Source organism: Salvelinus namaycush, chromosome 7 (assembly GCF_016432855.1).
Source record: "Salvelinus namaycush isolate Seneca chromosome 7, SaNama_1.0, whole genome shotgun sequence".
Lineage (NCBI taxonomy): Eukaryota > Metazoa > Chordata > Actinopteri > Salmoniformes > Salmonidae > Salvelinus > Salvelinus namaycush.
Genome location: NC_052313.1, coordinates 53538823 through 53559670, shown reverse-complemented (window position 1 = coordinate 53559670; position 20848 = coordinate 53538823). Strand labels below are relative to the sequence as shown.

Genomic DNA, 20848 nt, shown 5'->3' with positions numbered 1-20848 from the left:
TATGACAAATGTTTTTCGTTTTTAGGGGTGCAACTGCATCTAGGGTATTGCGCAAAGTTAAATTGAGTTCCTCAGTTAGGTGGTTAACTGATTTTTGTCCTCTGACGTCCTTGGGTAGGCAGAAGGAGTCTGGAAGGGCATCAAGGAATTTTTGTGTTGTCTGAGAATTTATAGCACGACTTTTGATGCTCCTTGGTTGGGGTCTGAGCAGATTATTTGTTGCGATTGCAAACGTAATAAAATGGTGGTCCGATAGTCCAGGATTATGTGGAAAAACATTAAGATCTACAACATTTATTCCATGGGACAAAACTAGGTCCAGAGTATGACTGTGGCAGTGAGTAGGTCCAGAGACATGTTGGACAAAACCCACTGAGTCGATGATGGCTCCGAAAGACTTTTGGAGTGGGTCTGTGGACTTCTCCATATGAATATTAAAATCACCAAAAATTAGAATATGATCTGCTATGACTACAAGGTCTGATAGGAATTCAGGGAACTCAGAGAGGAACGCTGTATATGGCCCAGGAGGCCTGTAAACAGTAGCTATAAAAAGTGATTGAGTAGGCTGCATAGATTTCATGACTAGAAGCTCAAAAGACGAAAACGTCATTTTTTTTTTTGTAAATTGAAATTTGCTATCGTAAATGTTAGCAACACCTCCGCCTTTGCGGGATGCACGGGGGATATGGTCACTAGTGTAACCAGGAGGTGAGGCCTCATTTAACACAGTAAATTCATCAGGCTTAAGCCATGTTTCAGTCAGGCCAATCACATCAAGATTATGATCAGTGATTAGTTCATTGACTATGACTGCCTTTGAAGTGAGGGATCTAACATTAAGTAACCCTATTTTGAGATGTGAGGTATCACGATCTCTTTCAATAATGGCAGGAATGGAGGAGGTCTTTATCCTAATGAGATTGCTAAGGCGAACACCGCCATGTTTAGTTTTGCCCAACCTATGGAGATGGAGGGAGATGGAGGGAGACGAAGGGAGGTAGAGGGAGGGATGGGGTAAAGGGGAAGGAAGGAAGGAAGGAAGGAAGGAAGGAAGGAAGGAAGGAAGGAAGGAAGGAAGGAAGGAAGGAAGGAAGGAAGGAAGGAAGGAAGGAAGGAAGGAAGGAAGGAAGGAAGGAAGGAGAAGGCTTATAGCTATTGAAGCAGCTTTTGAGTGAAAAGGAACACAGTATTGGCTGTATTTTTTGAATTAGGGTGCATTCACTTACTTAGAAACAGCCAAATGGGTAAATAAACAACATTATTACGAACAATGGAGGCTTTAGCTATAAAAAGACTCATCTATTGCGACGTCTGTGAATGGTTGGCTTTCTCTGATTTATGGGCATGTGGTAATATCCCCTGGATATTGACACTGTGTATGACACATATAAACAGTAGCGTGTCTCACGTAACAACGATAAAAAAAGTAGCAGTCAATCGCAGTGTGAAAGATTTGGCCTAAATCTAAAAAAATGCCCATCTAGTTTCTGGGCTGTTTTTACAAGGTGATCTGGGTCCCCCTGTTATTATTTTTAGATGGATGTGGTGGACACAGATGTATCTGAGAGAACAATACATTGTGTGTGTGTGTGTGTGTGTGTGTGTGTGTGTGTGTGAGTGAGTGAGTGAGTGAGTGAGTGAGTGAGTGAGTGAGTGAGTGAGTGAGTGAGTGAGTGAGTGAGTGAGTGAGTGAGTGAGTGAGTGAGTGAGTGAGTGAGTGAGTGAGTGAGTGAGTGAGTGAGTGAGTGAGAGGCCTGTAATAAGAAGGGAGGATTTGTAGTGTCAGGTGATAGCAGTGGGAGGATGATGTGTTCTCTTCACCTTTCCTCGTTCCCTAATTCCTTTCACAACATCTGTTTGTTTCATGATCTGTTATTTCTAGTTGATGATTATTCCTGTGAGAACCGTAGAACGGGGAGGCGGGGTAGAAAGACATCATCATCTTTTCCCACATCATTTATTGATGGTTAAGACTCCATTTCCCTCACACACTCTGACCTACTGACACACTAACACAGGGTTTCCCAAACTCGGTCCTGGGCCCCCCCTGGGTGCACGTTTTGTAGTGCTAGGGCAAAAACCAAAACGTGCACCCAGGTGGGGCCCAGGACCGAGTTTGGGAAACCCTGCACTAACGTAGTGAGAGAGATACACTGTGTATAAAACACCACAAAGACAAACGCACAACCTATTGTTGATGTCAACTGTACGGTGAATGTATCCATGGTGTTTGTTGTTCCTATTGATTTGTGTATATGTCAGAGACTATGGCGTGCACAGCTTGTATGTTGCACCAGCTAGCCATCAACCTAATCTATCTACGCCATTTGTAGTGTTGGGGACAGAGCTGAAGCAGAGCGAGAGAAATGGAGAGGGGCAATTCTGCTCTGTTCACTGGTGCAAATAACTGATTGCTATTTAGCGTGAAGTCAGATTTAGTCGAACGTCACAGACATGGACTATGAATGTATAATTGATGCCCTGGGGGTGGGGAGGCTGCATTCTTCCTCTCCTCTGTGAAGATACTGGAGCTGAAGAGAATAAAGCAGAGGAGGAGAGGAGAGAGGGATCCCCAAAAAAGAGGCAGTTTGGATTAAAGATTTGGATTTTGGGGAGGAAGCGGGGCACACTTCAACTGTGGGTTTATGATGTCAACAGAACGGAGGGAACTCTGTCTGATTCTATTTCCCACTTTCTATTCTCCCTCCATCTCTATTGGTCTGTCTTTCTCTCTACCCTCTCCTCTCTCTCCTGCTCCCTCTGTGCCTCCCCTCTGCTCTCTCTTTGTCTGCTCTCTCTCTCTCTCTCTCTCTCTCTCTCTCTCTCTCTCTCTCTCTCTCTCTCTCTCTCTCTCTCTCTCTCTCTCTCATTATTGGCGGCTATCTCTCCTCTCCTCTCATTCCTCCTGCTGCTGCTGTTGCTGTGAGAGAGGAGACAGAGAGGATGCTTTAGAGGAGCAGGTCGTTTTCCTTCCTCCGGATCACACCTCTCCACTGTTGTCCTCACGGGTTGGGGTCTCAATCTGTTCCTCTCTGGCTGGCTGCTGTTGCTCCGAGGAGGGGCTTGGTTGAAGGAGGGAGGGATGGGCTGGAGGGGATGGAGACCGGCTCGGCTTGTGTCAGTGTTCGGCTGAACATTTTCTCCTCCGGCAGGAGTCAGAGCATAGTCTGCTACGTCAGAGTGATGCTGCTCACCTTGGCGGATAAACACTCTCACTCTCACACAAAGACACCTGGATTTTGTGGATTGTAATCCCCGAACGTTCCTCCTCTCATCCAGACCAGAGGATTATAAACACCCACGCGTGTGAAGAGAGCTCAATCTATTTACATGGTTTGTGTGAGAATTATTGTGGTTGGCCCACACTCCATTTGGGTAGGATCACAGCAGTGATGTTTTGCTGAGCAAGTGCCACAGGTAATCTGCAACCCAGAGGAGGGCATCGAGAGAGAGAAAGAGAGAGAGTAAGAGAGATACAGAGGCACTACTTCTAGACATGAAGAAAATCTGGTCCAAGAAGAGGTTCCAGGTGAGTCTCTACCTTTCAGACACAAAGTTGCTTGGTTACAGTTAGTGCATGCTCTTTTCTAAGCCGTTTTCTCATGGAGTACTAAAGAGCTGTAATGGCTTTGTGATAGATTACTAGAACCAAGAGAAAGATACATACTTTGTTGCCCCACCCTTTTACCATTTTACCAGTAAACACAGAGCATTGTTGCTATAGGTTAGTAAATCCAGGTCTGTACAGTAGGTTTTGCATGGTATAGCTCTCTGTGTGGAATGTCCTCAGTGTCCTCTGGGTTCTAGTGGCCTCTGTGGCACAGAGGGTATGGCTTTACAGTTCCACATGACACGGTAACAAAGAATGCCACCCTGGGGGTCAATGTCCAATTCTGTTGGCTGGTGGGAAGATGCCTTTGGGAGCTGGGTTGAAAATCAGCTTTCGGACAAATTCACGGTCCAATTTTCTTTCTCCATTTATATTATAAATGTTCCATTTGTAAGACATTTTATTCGAATTAGCATATGTGTACCCTACAACATGTATCCTGGCAGAGAATGTCTGATATTTTGGATTTGACATTGGGTTTATCCCAAATGTGATCTGTGGAGAATAGAAAAGTGTGTCACTGGGCCACAGTGCAGACAACTGATATGTAGCACCAGATGACCAAGTACAATTATGTGGTACAGTATGTACGACACAATCGATATTCAGAAATAACCATATAAACCTTGTGAAATATCCTCTCCAAACTCTGGCATAAACACTCTAGAGCTTTGAGGAAACTATGGTGCCTAGTGATTACCTAGCCTTGCCAAGCCAGAAACCTTTACTGTGCAGAAATGCAGTTTGTGCCTGGTTCTGCCTACTACAGATGTAGCATCTTAATTTGATCACTCTTTTGTTGCTGAGATGCAAACTTGTGGTCTATTCAAGTTTTAAAAAGACTTCTAAAGTTTGTAATTTCCCCTTTCAAATGTCAGATTTAGCCCTAATGAAACATGTATCTACCCCTACAAAAAATGTCCATTAATATAATAATATTAACATTATAATTAATATTAATACTATAATCCACATAATAATTCACATTTCCTGTTGCTGCAGGATTATTTTCCTGCTGTAGCAAACTGGCTCAAATGAAGATCCTACATCTGTATGTGTTGATATGATTGCCCAGAGTTCCCCATAATCAGGAACAGGAGATTGACAACGGACGCTTCTAGTTGCTTCGGTTGTTTTTTGTCTCACTGTGGCCACCAGGCAACACTTCATCAACAGGCTCTGGCTGGCAAATAGCAGTAGGCATGGTACTTAGAGAGCAGAGCAGCCTGATTGATCTAGCAGTTGAATCATTACTTTTCTCTGACTTCAGGGTTTTCTGTGTCTCTGTACTGTAATGAGTCATTCCATTGAGCTCTCTGTGAGCTCTTCAAGGTCGTGATCGATGGTTGGTCATAGGAGTCATAGGAGTCATCAAAGGTTCTAGGAGTCATTGGAAGTAATGACTTATCAAGTTATCAGTGTGTAGGGTTTTAGATGAGGTTATAAGGATGTAGGATGCAGGACATTATGCAGTTTGAGATATGAGCTTCTTCTCTTGTTTGGGCATTTTCTTTTGGATTCTGACAAAAATGGAATCCTCTGGTTTCAGTAACTCATTAAGTTTCATGACTGTTGTACTTTTTGCTGGTTTGACTCATGCAACCCTCTATCTCTCTATTATTTCAGAGGACCGGACACTCCACCAAGACGTTTGGAAGGTTCACCCATGGTGTGTTTTCTGTATGAGTTATTACACAGTTATTACTTAGTAATTGCACAGTTAATAATAGTAATTACATGGTTAATAATGGTTATTACACAGTTATTACTTAGTAATTAAACAGTTAATAATAGTTATTACACAGTTAATAATGGTTATTACACAGTTATTAATACATAGTTATTACACAGAAACTGAGTTTTACTGTGCATATTTAGCTTGTTGTTGTATCTGAGAACCACTTAACGCTTTCTGAATTAAAAAAGATCCTTGGTAAAAAAAATGATTTAGTACAGAGATTTCATGCATTTTTCATGTTTTAATTGCTGCTAGGAAAAAGACAGTGGGCTTTTTTATTATTTAGCTGTCAGAATGCCTCTCCTCCGCCCCCACAAGCAATTTTCTTGTACCCATATTGTTGCCTCTCTGCATAACATCACAGAATGAATCATTTCTGAGGGTCTTAGTTTAGCATTACATCTGGAATCTCAGTCAAACAGAAATGCTCACAGCTCCTTTTCCAAATCATATTTCCACCCAACTGTTCATCTAATCCACGGTGTATATTGCAGCTAGACATTTTGAATTACAGCCTCTCATATTGCTGAGTCGATATTCCTTGCACAGTGTGTGTCCAGCTATTTAGTCCCATCCCACTTGGTACAGATGGGTGAACCCAAATACACAAGGAAATTGACTGTTAAAACTGTATGATCACTGTTATTGTCTATTTCACATTTACCCCTTTTTCTGTCATTTAGCAGATACTGTTATCCAAAGCAACATGACAGTGAAATGAGGCATAACCCATTTGCTTGCCTCTTCCTCAGCAAGCTCCAGCAGTAGGCTATCTAAGCGTATGTGTCAGGGTTGGCAGTTGGGCTGGTGATTTTAGACTCTAATGGGTATGGAGCCGATTGGTCGTGTGGGTGAGAGAGATGGTGGTTTCTATAGTAACTGTGCTCTCCCGTCTGCCCTCTCTTCCTGCCACTATGGAAGCGAAGTTTTCCGCTCCTGCCGAAAGCAAAGCTATGGTAAACCAGTCTTGTTTTCTCTCGCGCTCTCGTTGTCATCTGTCCGTTCTCTCTCTCTCTCTCTCTCTCTCTCTCTCTCTCTCTCTCTCTCTCTCTCTCTCTCTCTCTCTCTCTCTCTCTCTCTCTCTGTTGTTATTATTGATTTGCCATATCAATGTGCTAAGGCCCTAGGGGACTTTATGTAGATTCTTGTTACGTCTAAAAGCCAAGATACTGTTGTGAATGAGGTCCTCCCATGTTTGCCTGGACTCATTTCCTCTTCCCTTTCTTTATTTACCATTTTCCATCTATTTGATTTCTCTGTCTCTTGAATATGTCTATTGCTCTATTCCAAACATTTCCACAGGGTTTTGCACTATACACCATTTAGTTCTGACCATGTCCCAGTTTCTTCTAGTGTTTCACCCATTAATAATGTCCTTTTAAGTCTCTTAAGTGGTTCATGTTTTTTCTTAACATCTTCCCTAGAAATGTCAGCTTCTTTGTAACATCTCTATTGATCTCATCAAAGGTCGCTGAATCGACTTCTCTCCTTTGAGATGATTTGCACAAGGCCTCCAAATCAAAGGCCACAGTTACAGTACTTATTGGGTGCTTATGTCTATTAAAGAGATAGAGTGCAAGTCAAAAGTCTGGACACATCAACTCATTCCAGGGTTTTTCTTTATTTTTTAATATTTTCTACATTGTAGAATAACCCAAACAATCTAAATATATGTCAGCTGTGTTGTGACAAGGTAGGGTGGGTATACAGAACATAGCCCTATTTGGTAAAAGACCAAGTCCATATTATGGCAAGAAAAAATAAAATAAGCAATAAACGACAGTCCATCATTACTTTAAGACATGAAGGACAGTCAATTCGGAAAATTTCAAGAACTTTGCAAGTTTATTAAAGTGCAGTCGCCTAAACCATCAAGCGCTATGATGAAACTGGCTCTCATGAGGACCGCCACAGGAAAAGAAGACCCGGAGTTACCTCTGCTGCAGAGGATAAGTTCATTAAAGTTACCAGCCCCAGAAATTTCAGCACAAGTAAATGCTTCACAGAGTTCAAGTAACAGACACATCTCAACATCAACTGTTCAGAGGAGACTGCGTGAATCAGGCCTTCATGGTTGAATTGCTGCAAAGAAACCAATACTAAAGGACACCAATAATAAGAAGAAACTTGCTTGGGCCAACAAACATGAGCTATGGACATTAGACCGGTGGAAATCTGTCCTTTGGTCTGATGAGTCCAAATGTTTTATTTTTGTTTCCAACCGCCATGCCTTTGTGAAATGCCGAGTAGGTGAACGGATGATCTCATCATATGTGGTTCCCACCGTGAAGCATGGAGGAGGAGGTGTGATGGTGTGGGTGTACTTTGCTGGTGACACTGTCAGTGATTTACTTAGAATTCAAGGCACACTTAACCAGCATGGCTACCACAGCATTCTGCAACGATACGCCATCGCATCTGGTTTGAGCTTAGTGGGACTATCATTTGTTTTTCAACAGGACAATGACCCAACATACCTCCAGGCTGTGTAAGGGCTATTTAACCAAGAAGGAGAGTGATGGAGTGCTACATCAAATGACCTGGCCTCCACAATCACCCAACCTCAACCCAATTGAGATGGTTTGGGATGAGTTGGACTGCAGAGTGAAGGAAAAGCATCCAACAAGTGCTCAGCATATGTGGGAACTCCTTCAAGACCGTTGGAAATGCATTCCAGATGAAGCTGGTTGAGAGAATGTTAAGAGTGTGCAAAGCTGTCATCAAGGCAAAGGGTCGCTAATTTGAAGAATCTAAAATATATTTTGATTTGTTTAACACTTTTTTGGTTACTACATGATTCCATGTGTTATTTCATAGTTTTGACGTCTTCACTACTATTCTACAATGTAGAAAATAGTAAAAATAAAGAAAAACCCTTGAATGAGAAGGTGTGTCCAAACTTTTGACCGGTACTGTATATTACTCACCATAAATGAGTGGGCTAAAGTTAAACTGTTGCAGTTAAAAGAGGTATAATGGTCCTTACTGACGTTGTCTTCTGTAGGGGTCAATAGACTTCCAATGGGTTTGGAATGGAATGGATGCTAGTCTGGTTTCAGCACTAGCCTGCTCTATTACCAGTAACATACCTCGTTAGAACCGACAGGTATCCAGTCTAGAAGGTTGTTTCTATAAAGGTATTTCAACCAGGCTAGTGGTGTATTTCTAGAGGCCACATCTGGCTTCATATCACGGTTCAGTGACTCCCCCTTGTATTACCTCTGAAGGAGACCTGCCAAGGCTCAACTCTATTGCCCATTATCCTCTCTGTCGCTAAGTGAAAATGAAGTGTCATTTGTCACCGTGACTCAGACTCAGCTGTTGTTTTATTCCTCTCTCGGTTTCTTCTCACCCTCCTCTTCCTCATCTTCCTCCCGTCAGACTCTGAAACCACAGAGGATGAAGCCACGGAGCCCCAGGTACCCATGGAAACCAAGGAAGGACCTGGCGGGCGGCACCAGGACAAGGCTGGCCGTAGAGTGCCTGCAGGTAATTCACTTAATTCATTAACTTGAGCATGATCTGTGATTTAAAGGCCCGTCCTTAATCAAGTCTGTAAATCAGGTTTCCGGGATTAAGACGTAAGCATAATTCTTCTGGCGCTAAGTAAATGCATGTGTTTGCATGGCTTTAGTGTGACTGTCGGTTATGGCACTATGTGTATGTTGGCATTAGCCCTACTCGTTGGATGAAACGTATATATGATGTGACAGACTCCTTTAATCCTTCACGCCATGATGTAATGGTGTGACAATGTGACATTCTGACCTACATGCTGCCAGGTAACCTCTTGGAGCCGTTGCATTCTCTCTCTCTCTCTCTCTCTCTCTCTCTCTCTCTCTCTCTCTCTCTCTCTCTCTCTCTCTCTCTCTCTCTCTCTCTCTCTCTCTGTCTGTCTGTCTGTCTGTCTGTCTGTCTGTCTGTCTGTCTGTCTGTCTGTCTGTCTGTCTGTCTGTCTGTCTGTCTGTCTGTCTGTCTGTCTGTCTGTCTGTCTGTCTGTCTGTCTGTCTGTCTGTCTGTCTGTCTGTCTGTCTGTCTGTCTGTCTGTTCTCTCTCTCTCTCTCTCTGTCTGTCTGTCTGTCTGTCTGTCTGTCTGTCTGTCTGTCTGTCTGTCTGTCTGTCTGTCTGTCTGTCTGTCTGTCTGTCTGTCTGTCTGTCTGTCTGTCTGTCTGTCTGTCTGTCTGTCTGTCTGTCTGTCTGTCTGTCTGTCTGTCTGTCTGTCACTGCCACCCTACAGAGTTATGGTCTGGATAGAAAGCCCTGGCTTTCATAAAACAGAGCACTTCCCCATCGTGAACATCACATTATGCCGCCCCTTTACTTAGCAGCACCAACTCTTTGTGTATGGAAATATAGATGAAACAGGATTTGATAGGGAACTGATGGTGATTTGTTATGGGGGTATCACAGTGCTCATCGGTGCCACCAAAGCAGATGCTTCACAACAGGGGTCACCAGCCTGTCTAAATGTAGACCATGAATATGGATACACTCCTCTAGCAGCACAAATCTGTTTTCAATTCTGTCCTCCTTGATCGCTTGTAAAGAGACTGTTTGCACTTTCGAAGGTTTCGTGTTGACAGACCGAGAGTGCCGTCGTTCCCGAAAGAGGAGAGAAGAAGAGAGAGAATGGTGCTATCAAATGAGAGTGGAGGAGGGATTCAGTGTTTGTTCTTTTCATACAAAGGAACCAACACAAAGACTTGGCTTTCACTCATCGCCCCACCTGCAGTGAGATGTGAAATACATTACCAAGTATCAACCAGATAACAATGCAAATTGCATTTCCTCGAATAACTGTCCCTTAGCTCAGCACAGAAATCATCTTCACTAATAATGTAGCTAATGCATGTAAATTATATTCCACCAGCTAATTTAATTCATTTCCCCAAAAATAAAAATCCTAATTGGTTCTAACAGAACCTTTTGTTAATCGATAATGCATACATGTAGGATGCTTGTGGTTAGTAAGGTGTTGTGTGAGGATAATGTCTTTCATCATCATTAGCATCAGAATGAGTCATGGGAAATGGAAAACCCATTTTAAAAAAGTCCCGTTCCACACCTGCGTGGGAGGATTAGTAGACCACTCCCCTTCCTTCCACCCGGAGCGCCCGGAGAAGCACTGCCAGAGGGAATCCACCTCACTGCCAGAGAGGCTTTTAAGGATCTGCATGGCAAGATTTTGGAAGGCTGTGTGCTTTTATCAGTAGGCCCCATCCTCCATCTACTACAGTTTGCTCATATTGAGCTTTTTAGAGATCTGAATTTGTGTTTTGTCTGTGGAGCTGAGTCTGTTTAGAATCCTCAGTGCTCGTGGGAGATGCTGCTTGCTTATTTTCCCTCGTTTCCTAGTCTTGTCCCAATAAATGGGTTTAGTCGTTAAAGGAAGCTGCTGACTTCAAGTTCTTTCAGCTGCTGATGCATTTCTGTCTCCATCTCCACTCGATAAAATGTCAATCACTGATTGATCGAGCTCGGGGGTTGTTTCAGTGCTTGGGGTGGAACACATTTGCTTATTTCCTTCTTTCCCGCCTCTCTACTTAATCAATCATCTTTGTTGGTTTAGACATTCCTCCAGTGCTTGTCTTAACTCTCCCTCCCCCTCTCTCTCGCTCTCTCTCTCTATCTCCTCTCTCCGTCTCTCTCTTTCTCTCCCTTGCTCTCTCTCTCGCTCCCTCTCCCTGTCTCTCATGCTCTCTCCTTCTCTTCTCCCCTCTCTCTCCTCCCTCTCTCTCTCTCCTTTATACCTTAATTTCTCTCTCTCTAATCCACATTCTTCTCTAAGTCTCCATCTCCAGTCTGACCCCTGACCCCTGTCCTCTGTCCCTGCAGGTGAAGGATGTAGGATGATGGACTCCAGCCCTGACCGGAGGGCCACCCTTCCTGGGGGCCATGACCCAGTGGTGGAGAGGGAGCTCATGGCTTTGGGCTCGCGGCCCCCAGGGGCCCAGGACCCAACACACCCCGGCAGGCAAGCTCTCTGCGGCGGGACCGATGGGGGGCCAGGGGCCCTAGTCAGACACCTGGGTGTGGAGCCCTTGATCCGGGCGTCACACGCTAACCTGGCTCGCACTAACCAACCCATGCTGGGGTCGGAGGAAAGTGTGTCTGTAGGAAGCGACTACTATGGAAGCATGTTCAGCCTCTACAGGGGAAGAACGTTTTCCATGCCTTTATAGGGACAACTTCTTATTTTCACTGATTAGAAAAAGAGTGGCCTCCAAACCAATTTCCCAACTTTAACAGATAAAACAAACACAAAATATTACACATCATGATTTTCCTAGATCCATTTATTCCCAAAGATTTCATATTTTCTATCGAATTGATAATGTATTTTAAATTTCCTTTTGTGTCCTTGCCTTTTAGCTTTTTTCAAATCATCATTGCTTCCGATAGTATATTATTTCTGTTTAGTTTTTTAAATCATACCTTCCTTTGACTTCATGCCATGACATTTTCCAGCTGTGTTCAGTTCTGTCTTGAGCTTGGTTCGATTTTATTATGATATCAAAAAGTACCACTGAAGTGTTTGGTTTCCCTCGGTTTCTGCTGCATGCCATGTATATTGACCAGATTGTTCCCGTGTTCTACTAGCATTACCGTCAGATAATCCTGGATATCTTCATAGCGTTGGTGTCACACGCATGAATGGAAGTGTGAATCAAAGCTGATGTTTGTCTGCATGTCTTTGCCAGCTAGTTTCATCACAACTAAATTGACTGTGTGTCCAGCTAACATGAGAGGTGTGTGTGTGTCAAAGCATGTGTGATTGTGTTCATAGTTGATGAATAGGGGTCTTTCCTGGTTATGTTGGAAGAGATAGTATTAGATTAATTCATACAGGACTCGTATTATTTCTCTACGTGTCGCTGCAACATGATAACATTGACCATTCAGGTCTGGTCTGGTCTGGGCAAAAGCCTGTGTGCTGCCATTCCAGTCACTCCCAGTAGGCCTTGGAGCTTGTATGACTTTTAACTGTATTCTCCATTGGCCTGGACAGGGATCATGAATTGGAAATATACAAATATACAATATGATCTATTTGGCTCCTACACATGTTGTGTTAGACCCATGCATTATCTTCTATAGTGTATTGAGATTTGTGTCCATATAAGTTAAGTGTTAGCTGTGCTAAAATCACTTCATTTATGGCCATTCCATGTTCTGTTTATTTGTGAAAGGTACCTCTGTCCTGATGAGAAATCAATACTCAAATTATATTGACTATAAACAGTATTACTATTTCATAAAGCAGTGGACACTCATTTACGTAGACACACACACACACACACACACACACACACACACACACACACACACACACACACACACACACACACACACACACACACACACACACACACACACACACACACACACACACACACACACACACACACACACACACACACGATCACGAGATTCAAACAAACGTTCTCAAACAAATATCCTCTACCGAGCACACAAACATTCAATGGCTTTCCTTCCTCTTCCAAAAACCTGGGCCTCTCCTTGTCCCTTCTTTATACGTCTAACTTTCCATTTCCCTAAAACCTCCATCTTCCAGGATCCCATCTCCTTCTCTCCCCCAAACCCAAACAGGTCCATCCTTCAGTCCTGCCTCACCCCAGTCCAGTCAAACTGTATCCCAACCCACAACATCTCTCAGCTCCCATAAGAACAGTGTCACCTCACACAGTACCCAAGACCCTTCCCTAGGAGGAGCTGTGGTCAAAAACAAACTCCCAGGGATGTTTTCAGGAGCCTCCTCCCATACTTCAAGCAGCGGCAGCAGTGGTGGCAAGACACCCAAACTGGCCCGCGCCGCACCCAAGATCTTTGACAAGATCAAGGAGTTTGAACAAAAGGTGAGTGAGGTGAGTGCGGGGGTCAGATCTGGGCGCTCTTTCGGCCGGGCGGCATCCTGCGATCTGGAGGGGGTCTCCAAAGAGGAGGGGACAAGCCAGCCGGATGCCGCGGCCTCGAGGCGCTCCACGTTCGGAAAGAAGAGGGCCTCGTCTCTGGAGGACAAACCAAGCTACCAGCAGAGGGTCCAGAGCTTCCAGAACAAGTTCACAGAGGAGCTGGCCAGGATCAAGAAGCTGGTGGGGAGGCCCAACCTGAAGAAGGCCTACTCCACCGAGCAGTTGCCCCAGATGGAGAGACAGTCCGTGGGCAAGCTGGAGCCCATTCCCCCTCAGGTGGTCAAGAAGCTGGAAGAGAGGGAGAAGGTCCTGGAGGAGAGAGGACTATTAGGGAAGAGCGTTGAAGAGAGTGTTTCGTCCCGAAAATCATCCCAATCCCATGAGAAGGTTCTGACAGATCAAAGGAATGTTCCGCAACGGGAGCAGCATGATTCAGCTTTAGCGTCAGCTCAGCCGTCTGAGTCTAAAAGTGTGGGGAAAGGCTCTGTTTCCATGGAGACAGTACTGGTTAACCAGTTACCAGGACGACGATCACCCTCATCAAGAGTCACGCGGAATAGCCCAACCAGGTAGGCTGAGATGATCCATTAACATTGTGTGTGTGTTTTTGTGTTGGTCGATTTGTGTGTACATGTGTGTACGTGTGTGTACGTGTGTGTACGTGCCTGTGTGCATTGGTACACACTACTCTGACAGCTCAATAGTGATATATGTACACACACATTACAGATATAAATGACATAATTCCTTTCTATTCTATTTTCTGTGCCAACATTACATAATGCATTTGACACAGGGAAGGCCTTTGGAGCTCTCCTGCAGCGGCGAAGCCTCCACACACGGCCGAGGAACAACCACCTGTATCTCCAACACTCAAAGGGCCTTTGGCAGATAAAGAGCTGGAGCAGCCTCCACCCAGGATGGACCACCCCGGGTCTCCAACCCCTACCGCACAAAGAGCACCGCCTACCTACCCCAAAGGGCCTTCCTCTCCGAAAGAGCTTGAGAAACCTCTACACCACCGCAGGCCTCCAAGCCCCAGGTCTCCAAGCCCCAGGTCTCCAAGCCCCACCATGCAGAGAGGACCATCACCGACCCCTGCCAAAGAGCCAGCCTCTGCCTATCCCCCCAAGCCCCCACGGCTGTCCCCCACCCCCATCTCCACCCCTTCCATCAGCCCTCTAACGAAGAGACGGAAGGGAGAGCCGGGGAGGACGTCTCCCGCGCTGAAGATGACCATTCCTACCATCCTGGTTGAGGACGAGCTCATGGAAATGGAAGAGGAGGAGGCAGGAGAGAAGAGAGAGAGAGAAAAGATGAGAAGAGCAGGGAAGAAGGAGGGCAGGGCTTCCAAGACTCAGAAGAAGGGAAAAGTCTCGGGAAAGTCTTGGGAAAGTCAGCCTATGTCTCCTGAGACAGGTAGGACACTGAATTGCAGGTATCCACTGGGCGACACATCAGCCAGACATTAATGTGCTACCGTCCTAAATATATTAATATCTACAGTATAGAAGGAAAGTAATACAGCTCCTGCCTTTCTGTAGTAGGAGACGATTCAGATGACTCTTACATGTCGGCAGATGAGGGGCCAGCTGAGAAACCAGCGTTTGAGAGGCCCCTGGGGGACACCATCGCCACCGCTGGCTCTGAGGTCCTGCTCAAATGTGTCATCACTGGCAAACCCCTCCCAACAGGTAGGTCATCTCCAGTTAGAGGTTAAGCAAAGCTTTGGGGTCAGCTTTTGCCTTTCCCAAACACATTTGGACCATGATGAGGTAATACAGTGATTTCGGAAAGTATTCAGACCTCTTGACTTTTTCCACATTTTGTTACGTTACAGCCTTATTGGATTAAATAGTTTTTTCACACAATACACACAATAACCCATAATGACAAAGCAAAAACTGGTTTTTAGAAATTTTAGCAAATTTGTTACAAATTTTAAACGAAAATATCACATTTACTCTGTACTTTGTTGAAGCACCTTTGGCTGTGATTACAGCTTTGAGTCTTCTTGGGTAAGCCCCATATACTAATCTTACTTAATTTGCACACACTGTATATAGACTTTTCCATTGTGTTATTGACTGTACATTTTGTTTATTCCATGTGTAACTCTGTGTTGTTTGTGTAGCACTGCTTTGCTTTATCTTGGCCAGGTCACAGTTGTAAATGAGAACTTGTTCTCAACTGGCCTACCTGGTTAAATAAAGGTGAAATAAAATACATTTAAAAAAATGACAACACAAGCTTGGCACACCTGTATTTGGGGAGTTCCTCCCATTCTTCTCTGCAGATCCTCTCAAGCTCTGTCAGGTTGGATGGGGAGAGTCACTGCACAGCTATTTTCAGGTCTCTCCAGAGATGTTCGATTTGGTTCAAGTCTGGGCTCTGGCTGAGCCACTCAAGGACATTCAGAGACTTGTCCTGAAGCCACTCCTGCATTGTCTTGGCTGTGTGCTTAGGGTCACTGTTCTGTTGGAAGGTGAACCTTCGCCCCAGTCTGAGGTCCTGAGCGCTCTGGAGCAGGTTTTCACCAAGGATCTCTCTGTATTTTGCTCTGTTCATTTTTCCCTTGATCCTGACTAGTCTCCCTGTTCCTGCACCTGAAAATCATCCCCACAGCATGATGCTGCCACCACCATGCTTCACCGTACATGTATGGATGGGGCCAGGTTTCCTTCAAATGTGTCTCTTGGCATTCAGGCCAAAGAGTTCAATCTTGGTTTCATCAGACCAGAGAATCTTGTTTTTCATGGTCTGAGTGTCCTTTAGGTGGCTTTTTCCAAGCGGGCTGTCATGTGCCTTTTACTGAGGAGTGGCTTCCATCTGGCCACTCTATCATAAAGGCCTGATTGTTGGAGTGCTGTAGAGATGGTTGTCCTTCTGGAAGGTTCTCCCATCTCCACAGAGGAACTCTGGAACTCTGCCAGAGTGACCATCGGGTTCTTGGTCACCTCCCTGACCAAGGCCGTTCTCCCCCGATTGCTCAGTTTGGCCGGGCGGCCAGCTTTAGGAAGAGTCTTGGTGGTTCCAAACTTCTTCCATTGAAGAATAATGTAGGTCACTGTGTTCTTGGGGACCTTCAATGCTGCAGAAATGTTTTGGTGCCCTTCCCCAGATCTGTACCGCAACAAAATCCTGCCTTGGAGCTCCACAGACAATCCCTTTGACCTCATGGCTTGGTTTTAGCTCTGACATGCACTGTCAACTGTGGGACCTTATAAAGACAGGTGTGTGCCTTTCCAAATCATGCCCAATCAATTGAATTTATCACAGGTGGACAATCAAGTTACAGAAACATCTCAATGATGATCAATGGAAACGGGATGCACCTGAGCTAATTTCCGAGTCTCATAGCAAACGGTCTGAATACTTATGTAAATAAGATATTTCTGTTTTTTATTTTCAATATATTTGCAAAAATTTCTAAAAACCTCTTTTCGCTTTTTCATTATGGGGTATTGTGTGTAGATTGATGAGTAAAAAAAATATATATAATTTAGAATAAGGCTGTAATGTCAGAAAGTCTGGACGAAGGGAAGGGGTCTGAATATTTCCTGTATGTCAAACTGACCTTGGATTGGTGCTTAAGGGCCACACATCATTCTGCACCTAGACACAGGGGAAGGGACTGTGATTAAGTTGTCTGAGCGTGGTCTGAGATGTATCTTTGTGTGTGACCCCTTGGAATGCAGTGACTTGGAAGAAGAGTAATGTTCTGATAAGGAGCAGCCCGTCCCATGTGGTCAGGGCTGAGGGGGAGCAGCACTCCCTACTGATAACCCAGATGAGGTCTGGAGACACCGGGACGTACTGCGTCACCGCTGTCAACGCGGCCGGGAAAGCATCCTGCAACGCCACGCTCTACATCAAACCAGGTGAGCGGGGTTACAGACAGACAGAAGGCCATACATTCTAGGAATCAAAGGCACACCATTTTTTATGTCTGGGATGCACACACACACGCACGCACAGACAGACAGACAGACAGACAGACAGACAGACAGACAGACAGACAGACAGACAGACAGACAGACAGACAGACAGACAGACAGACAGACAGACAGACAGACAGACAGACAGACAGACAGACAGACAGACAGACAGACAGACAGACAGACAGACAGACAGACAGACAGACAGACAGACAGACAGACGCATGCACACACACACACACAAACACCACAACTCCCCATCCTAATCCCCTGCCAGCTCTGCTCTGACATTTTGTCTTCATAACTACAAAGGGGCATCCCATTCCAAGCCCAAGCTCCATTCACAGATAGTTGCCATGGCAACTCATAATTTGTGAAAGGCGTTTTGTGTCCCCTGGTGGATTTCAAAACAAAGATTTGCCTGCCAGTCACTAAAGGTCCCCGGGTTTCAGTCAGTTAGGCGGATGTTCAAAACTGGGGATTAGTCTTTGTCAACAGAATGAGTATTCCTCTTGGACATAAAACTTTAGTTTGTGTATTATTAGCTGAGCTGTCTGTTGGTTCGGTCAATAGTCAATAGTTTGAATTGTGGTTATATAAAAAGATAAATCACACCACAGCTCTCAATGCAGACAAACAGTACCACTCCTGCATCAAATCAAAACGCAACCACAGTCCTTTCCAGTCACTTGAGTAATGGCTGCAATAATATAATTATTACCTCAAACAGAAACACACAGATCTCTGTGACAATCCAATATACATATAATATGCTCATAAATGTCTCTCGCTCTCTTAGAGCCACTTATTCCATATCTTTTGAGGAAGCCAAACTATTTAAACTTCCTTTGAATGTGCCACAAGCTCTTTATCCAGGCCTGTAATGTCTCTGCACAGTGTTATCCAGCAGAGGGAACGCTACTGCTGTAGTTTTCTGGCACCAGCTCAGCGTCCAGGCCTGCTTGGCCATATTAGGCCAGTGGAGGCTACCACTAGGTATTTATAGCAGCCTCTTGTTCTCAATGGCGGTCTGTTGTATGTCCCAGTGTGAGATTAATGTTACGGTCACAGACCCTTTCTTTATCTGTGATGATTCCACCCTGAGATGCTAGAGTCAGGGGGATTGCCAAACTCATGCACAACGAGATTATGAGTCATGTTGCTATGGTTCTGTGGGGTGGGTGAGGATTTTGGCACATCAAGTTGGGATTTATACGGTAGTGTATTAGAGGAGATTCAGGGTATTAAACGTCTCAATTTAACCCACGTACATCAAATGCTGAGTTTTTGCAACTTGAATATATACCCACAATATGAGATGCTTTCCAAAAGTCTTTGGTGTTTATGAATCACATAAATACTGCAATATTGCAGTCTGACTTGATTTTATAATTATTATTATTTTTTGTATCAAAGCCTTTAGGCTACAGGGAATGTGGGTTGATGTAATATTGCTGGAGGACAGAGAGAAGGAAGAAGAGAATTTGGAGCTGAAGAAGAAGGAGGAAAGTGAGGGAGAGAGGGAGAGGAGGATGAGATTGAATTGGTAGATTATTAGCAGCAGGCTAGGAAGGCTTGCTTCATGCAGCATTTGTGTAGACGTTGGCAGCATTACAGGAAGAAAGCTGGTGCTGGTTGTCTGTGCACAGGCTCGACTCAGACATGTAACTTCTTAGGTGAGTCCTCGATCTCCACATCTGAAACTTCTTCGTCATAGTTAGAAGAAATTGGAACATTTTAACATCAAAGGGTTTTCACTTGTTTACTCATTCATTTCTGGTTCTACGACCTCTAAACATCTAGAATGCCTGTATGTCCTCTGTTCTTTCTGCAGACGTCCTTGTTTAGCTTTAGTCTCTGTGATGTTGATCACTTTATCTCTTCATGTGTATGGCCAAGCATTCGAAGCAAGCAGTTTCTATATATACTAAGCTACCCTGTTCTTTTTCCTAACAGGAGAGAAACCTTTCATATTTTATCTATAGCTTCTGTCGATTGTTCTCGTTCGATTGTCAGAACATTGTCTGTTTATCTTGCCAGTGAAATTGAATTCTGGAGCCCATGGTTTTGTAAAGAGGTGGCTGCTACAATACTATGGTTCCTCTGTGGAGCTGAGTTAACTGTGACTTGTGGAGAGGCTGGTGGTCCTCCTGTGGCGCTGGGCTAGTCTCGCAGAATGATTGGGTCAGGGATTCAGGGATTAATCCATTATCTGTCCAGCACTGGTCACTTCAAAGGGTCCCTCAGCAATGTGTGTGTGTGTGTGTGTGTGTGTGTGTGTGTGTGTGTGTGTGTGTGTGTGTGTGTGTGTGTGTGTGTGTGTGTGTCCATCGCTCATCTCTTCAAACACTCTTGTCACCATGGTGATACAAGTAGAGCAACACACAAGCAGAACAGGAGACAGTGGAGAACTCATACGCTGCTTGTTGGGAAGCTAATTTTGAATATTCTAGCAATTCAGTTAATGCTTATTGCTACATTCTCTGGGTTTTATGCCTCACAAACACTATCAAGTTACAATGCGTCCATTTTGTTAACTACGTTGCCATATCGGGCTGGTCCATAAACGTCTTTGTGGAATTATTGTGAGTAATGTTTGATCTATATTACAAAATGTATTTTTATTACCCTGCCTCGCTCTGTGTTGCATAGACAGGACGATGCGCTTGTTCTGTTCATTTTGATACTGTAAAGGGCACCATTTTGTAGGGACCAGTGGAGGCTGGTGGGAGGAGCTATAGGAGAATGGGCACATTGTAATGGCTGGAATGGAATGAATGCAGATGAGTCAAACGTGGTTTCCATATGTTTGATGTGTTTGATACCGTTCCATTACAACCATTACAATGAGCCCGTCCTCTGATAGTTCCTCCCACCGGGATCCTCTGGTGGGGACATCCTTAAAATACATTCAAATGATACATTATATGGTAAACAAGTATTATATTGTTTCTCCAGAGCTGACCCAGGTGCATGGTGGGAAGCCGAGCAGCTTGCCCCTGGTGGAGGTCACGAGTCCCCTCCAATCAGACGAGGAGTACCTGAGCCCCCTGGAGGAGGTCATGGAGATTGGAGAACCACCCTCACGAGGGGTGGGGCCACAGTCTAAATATGCCTTCTTCAAAGATCCTCCCTCCTTTCAGGTAAAGAAGATTCAGGGGGCATCTCAATAGTCTAAGGGGGATTTCTCCCCTCGCCACTGAGTATTCAATGTACCGGCTTTTAGACAGTCTTAGTCTTTTGGTTTGATAGGCAGCACTGAATGACCACGGGGTGACAGAGGGACAGGAGGTTACCATGTCTGTCAAAGTCAGAGGACAGCCTAAACCTATGGTGTACTGGTAAGAATACAGTATTCAGTGTGTTTCAGTACAGTTTGTCATGTCTTTCTCTCGTTTGCTTTTGCAAGAACTCAGAATGTACCTGTTTTTATCACCTAGGTTGAGGGACAAAGTGACCCTAAAAACCAATGGCAGATTCATTGTGCGTGAGACAGAGGACGGCACCAGTGAAATGATCATCACTTCAGCACAGAGATCTGATGCAGGACTCTACACCTGCAAGATCATCAACGAATACGGAACCAAGCAGAGCGAATGCAAACTAGAGGTCAAAGGTAAAGATC

General features: G+C 44.6%; 1 protein-coding gene across 1 annotated transcript in view; it reads left to right on the top strand.

The window, feature by feature from the left end:
* The window catches only part of LOC120050837 (striated muscle preferentially expressed protein kinase-like), a 63853-nt gene that overhangs the window by 12677 nt on the left and 30328 nt on the right, over positions 1–20848 (top strand). The window contains exons 2-10 of the mRNA XM_038997366.1: positions 8733–8840; positions 11187–11514; positions 12928–13854; positions 14082–14704; positions 14833–14979; positions 16984–17166; positions 20182–20366; positions 20476–20564; positions 20664–20839. Coding sequence (XP_038853294.1) covers positions 8733–8840; positions 11187–11514; positions 12928–13854; positions 14082–14704; positions 14833–14979; positions 16984–17166; positions 20182–20366; positions 20476–20564; positions 20664–20839 — 2766 coding nt within the window. The remainder of the gene's footprint in view (positions 1–8732; positions 8841–11186; positions 11515–12927; positions 13855–14081; positions 14705–14832; positions 14980–16983; positions 17167–20181; positions 20367–20475; positions 20565–20663; positions 20840–20848) is intronic.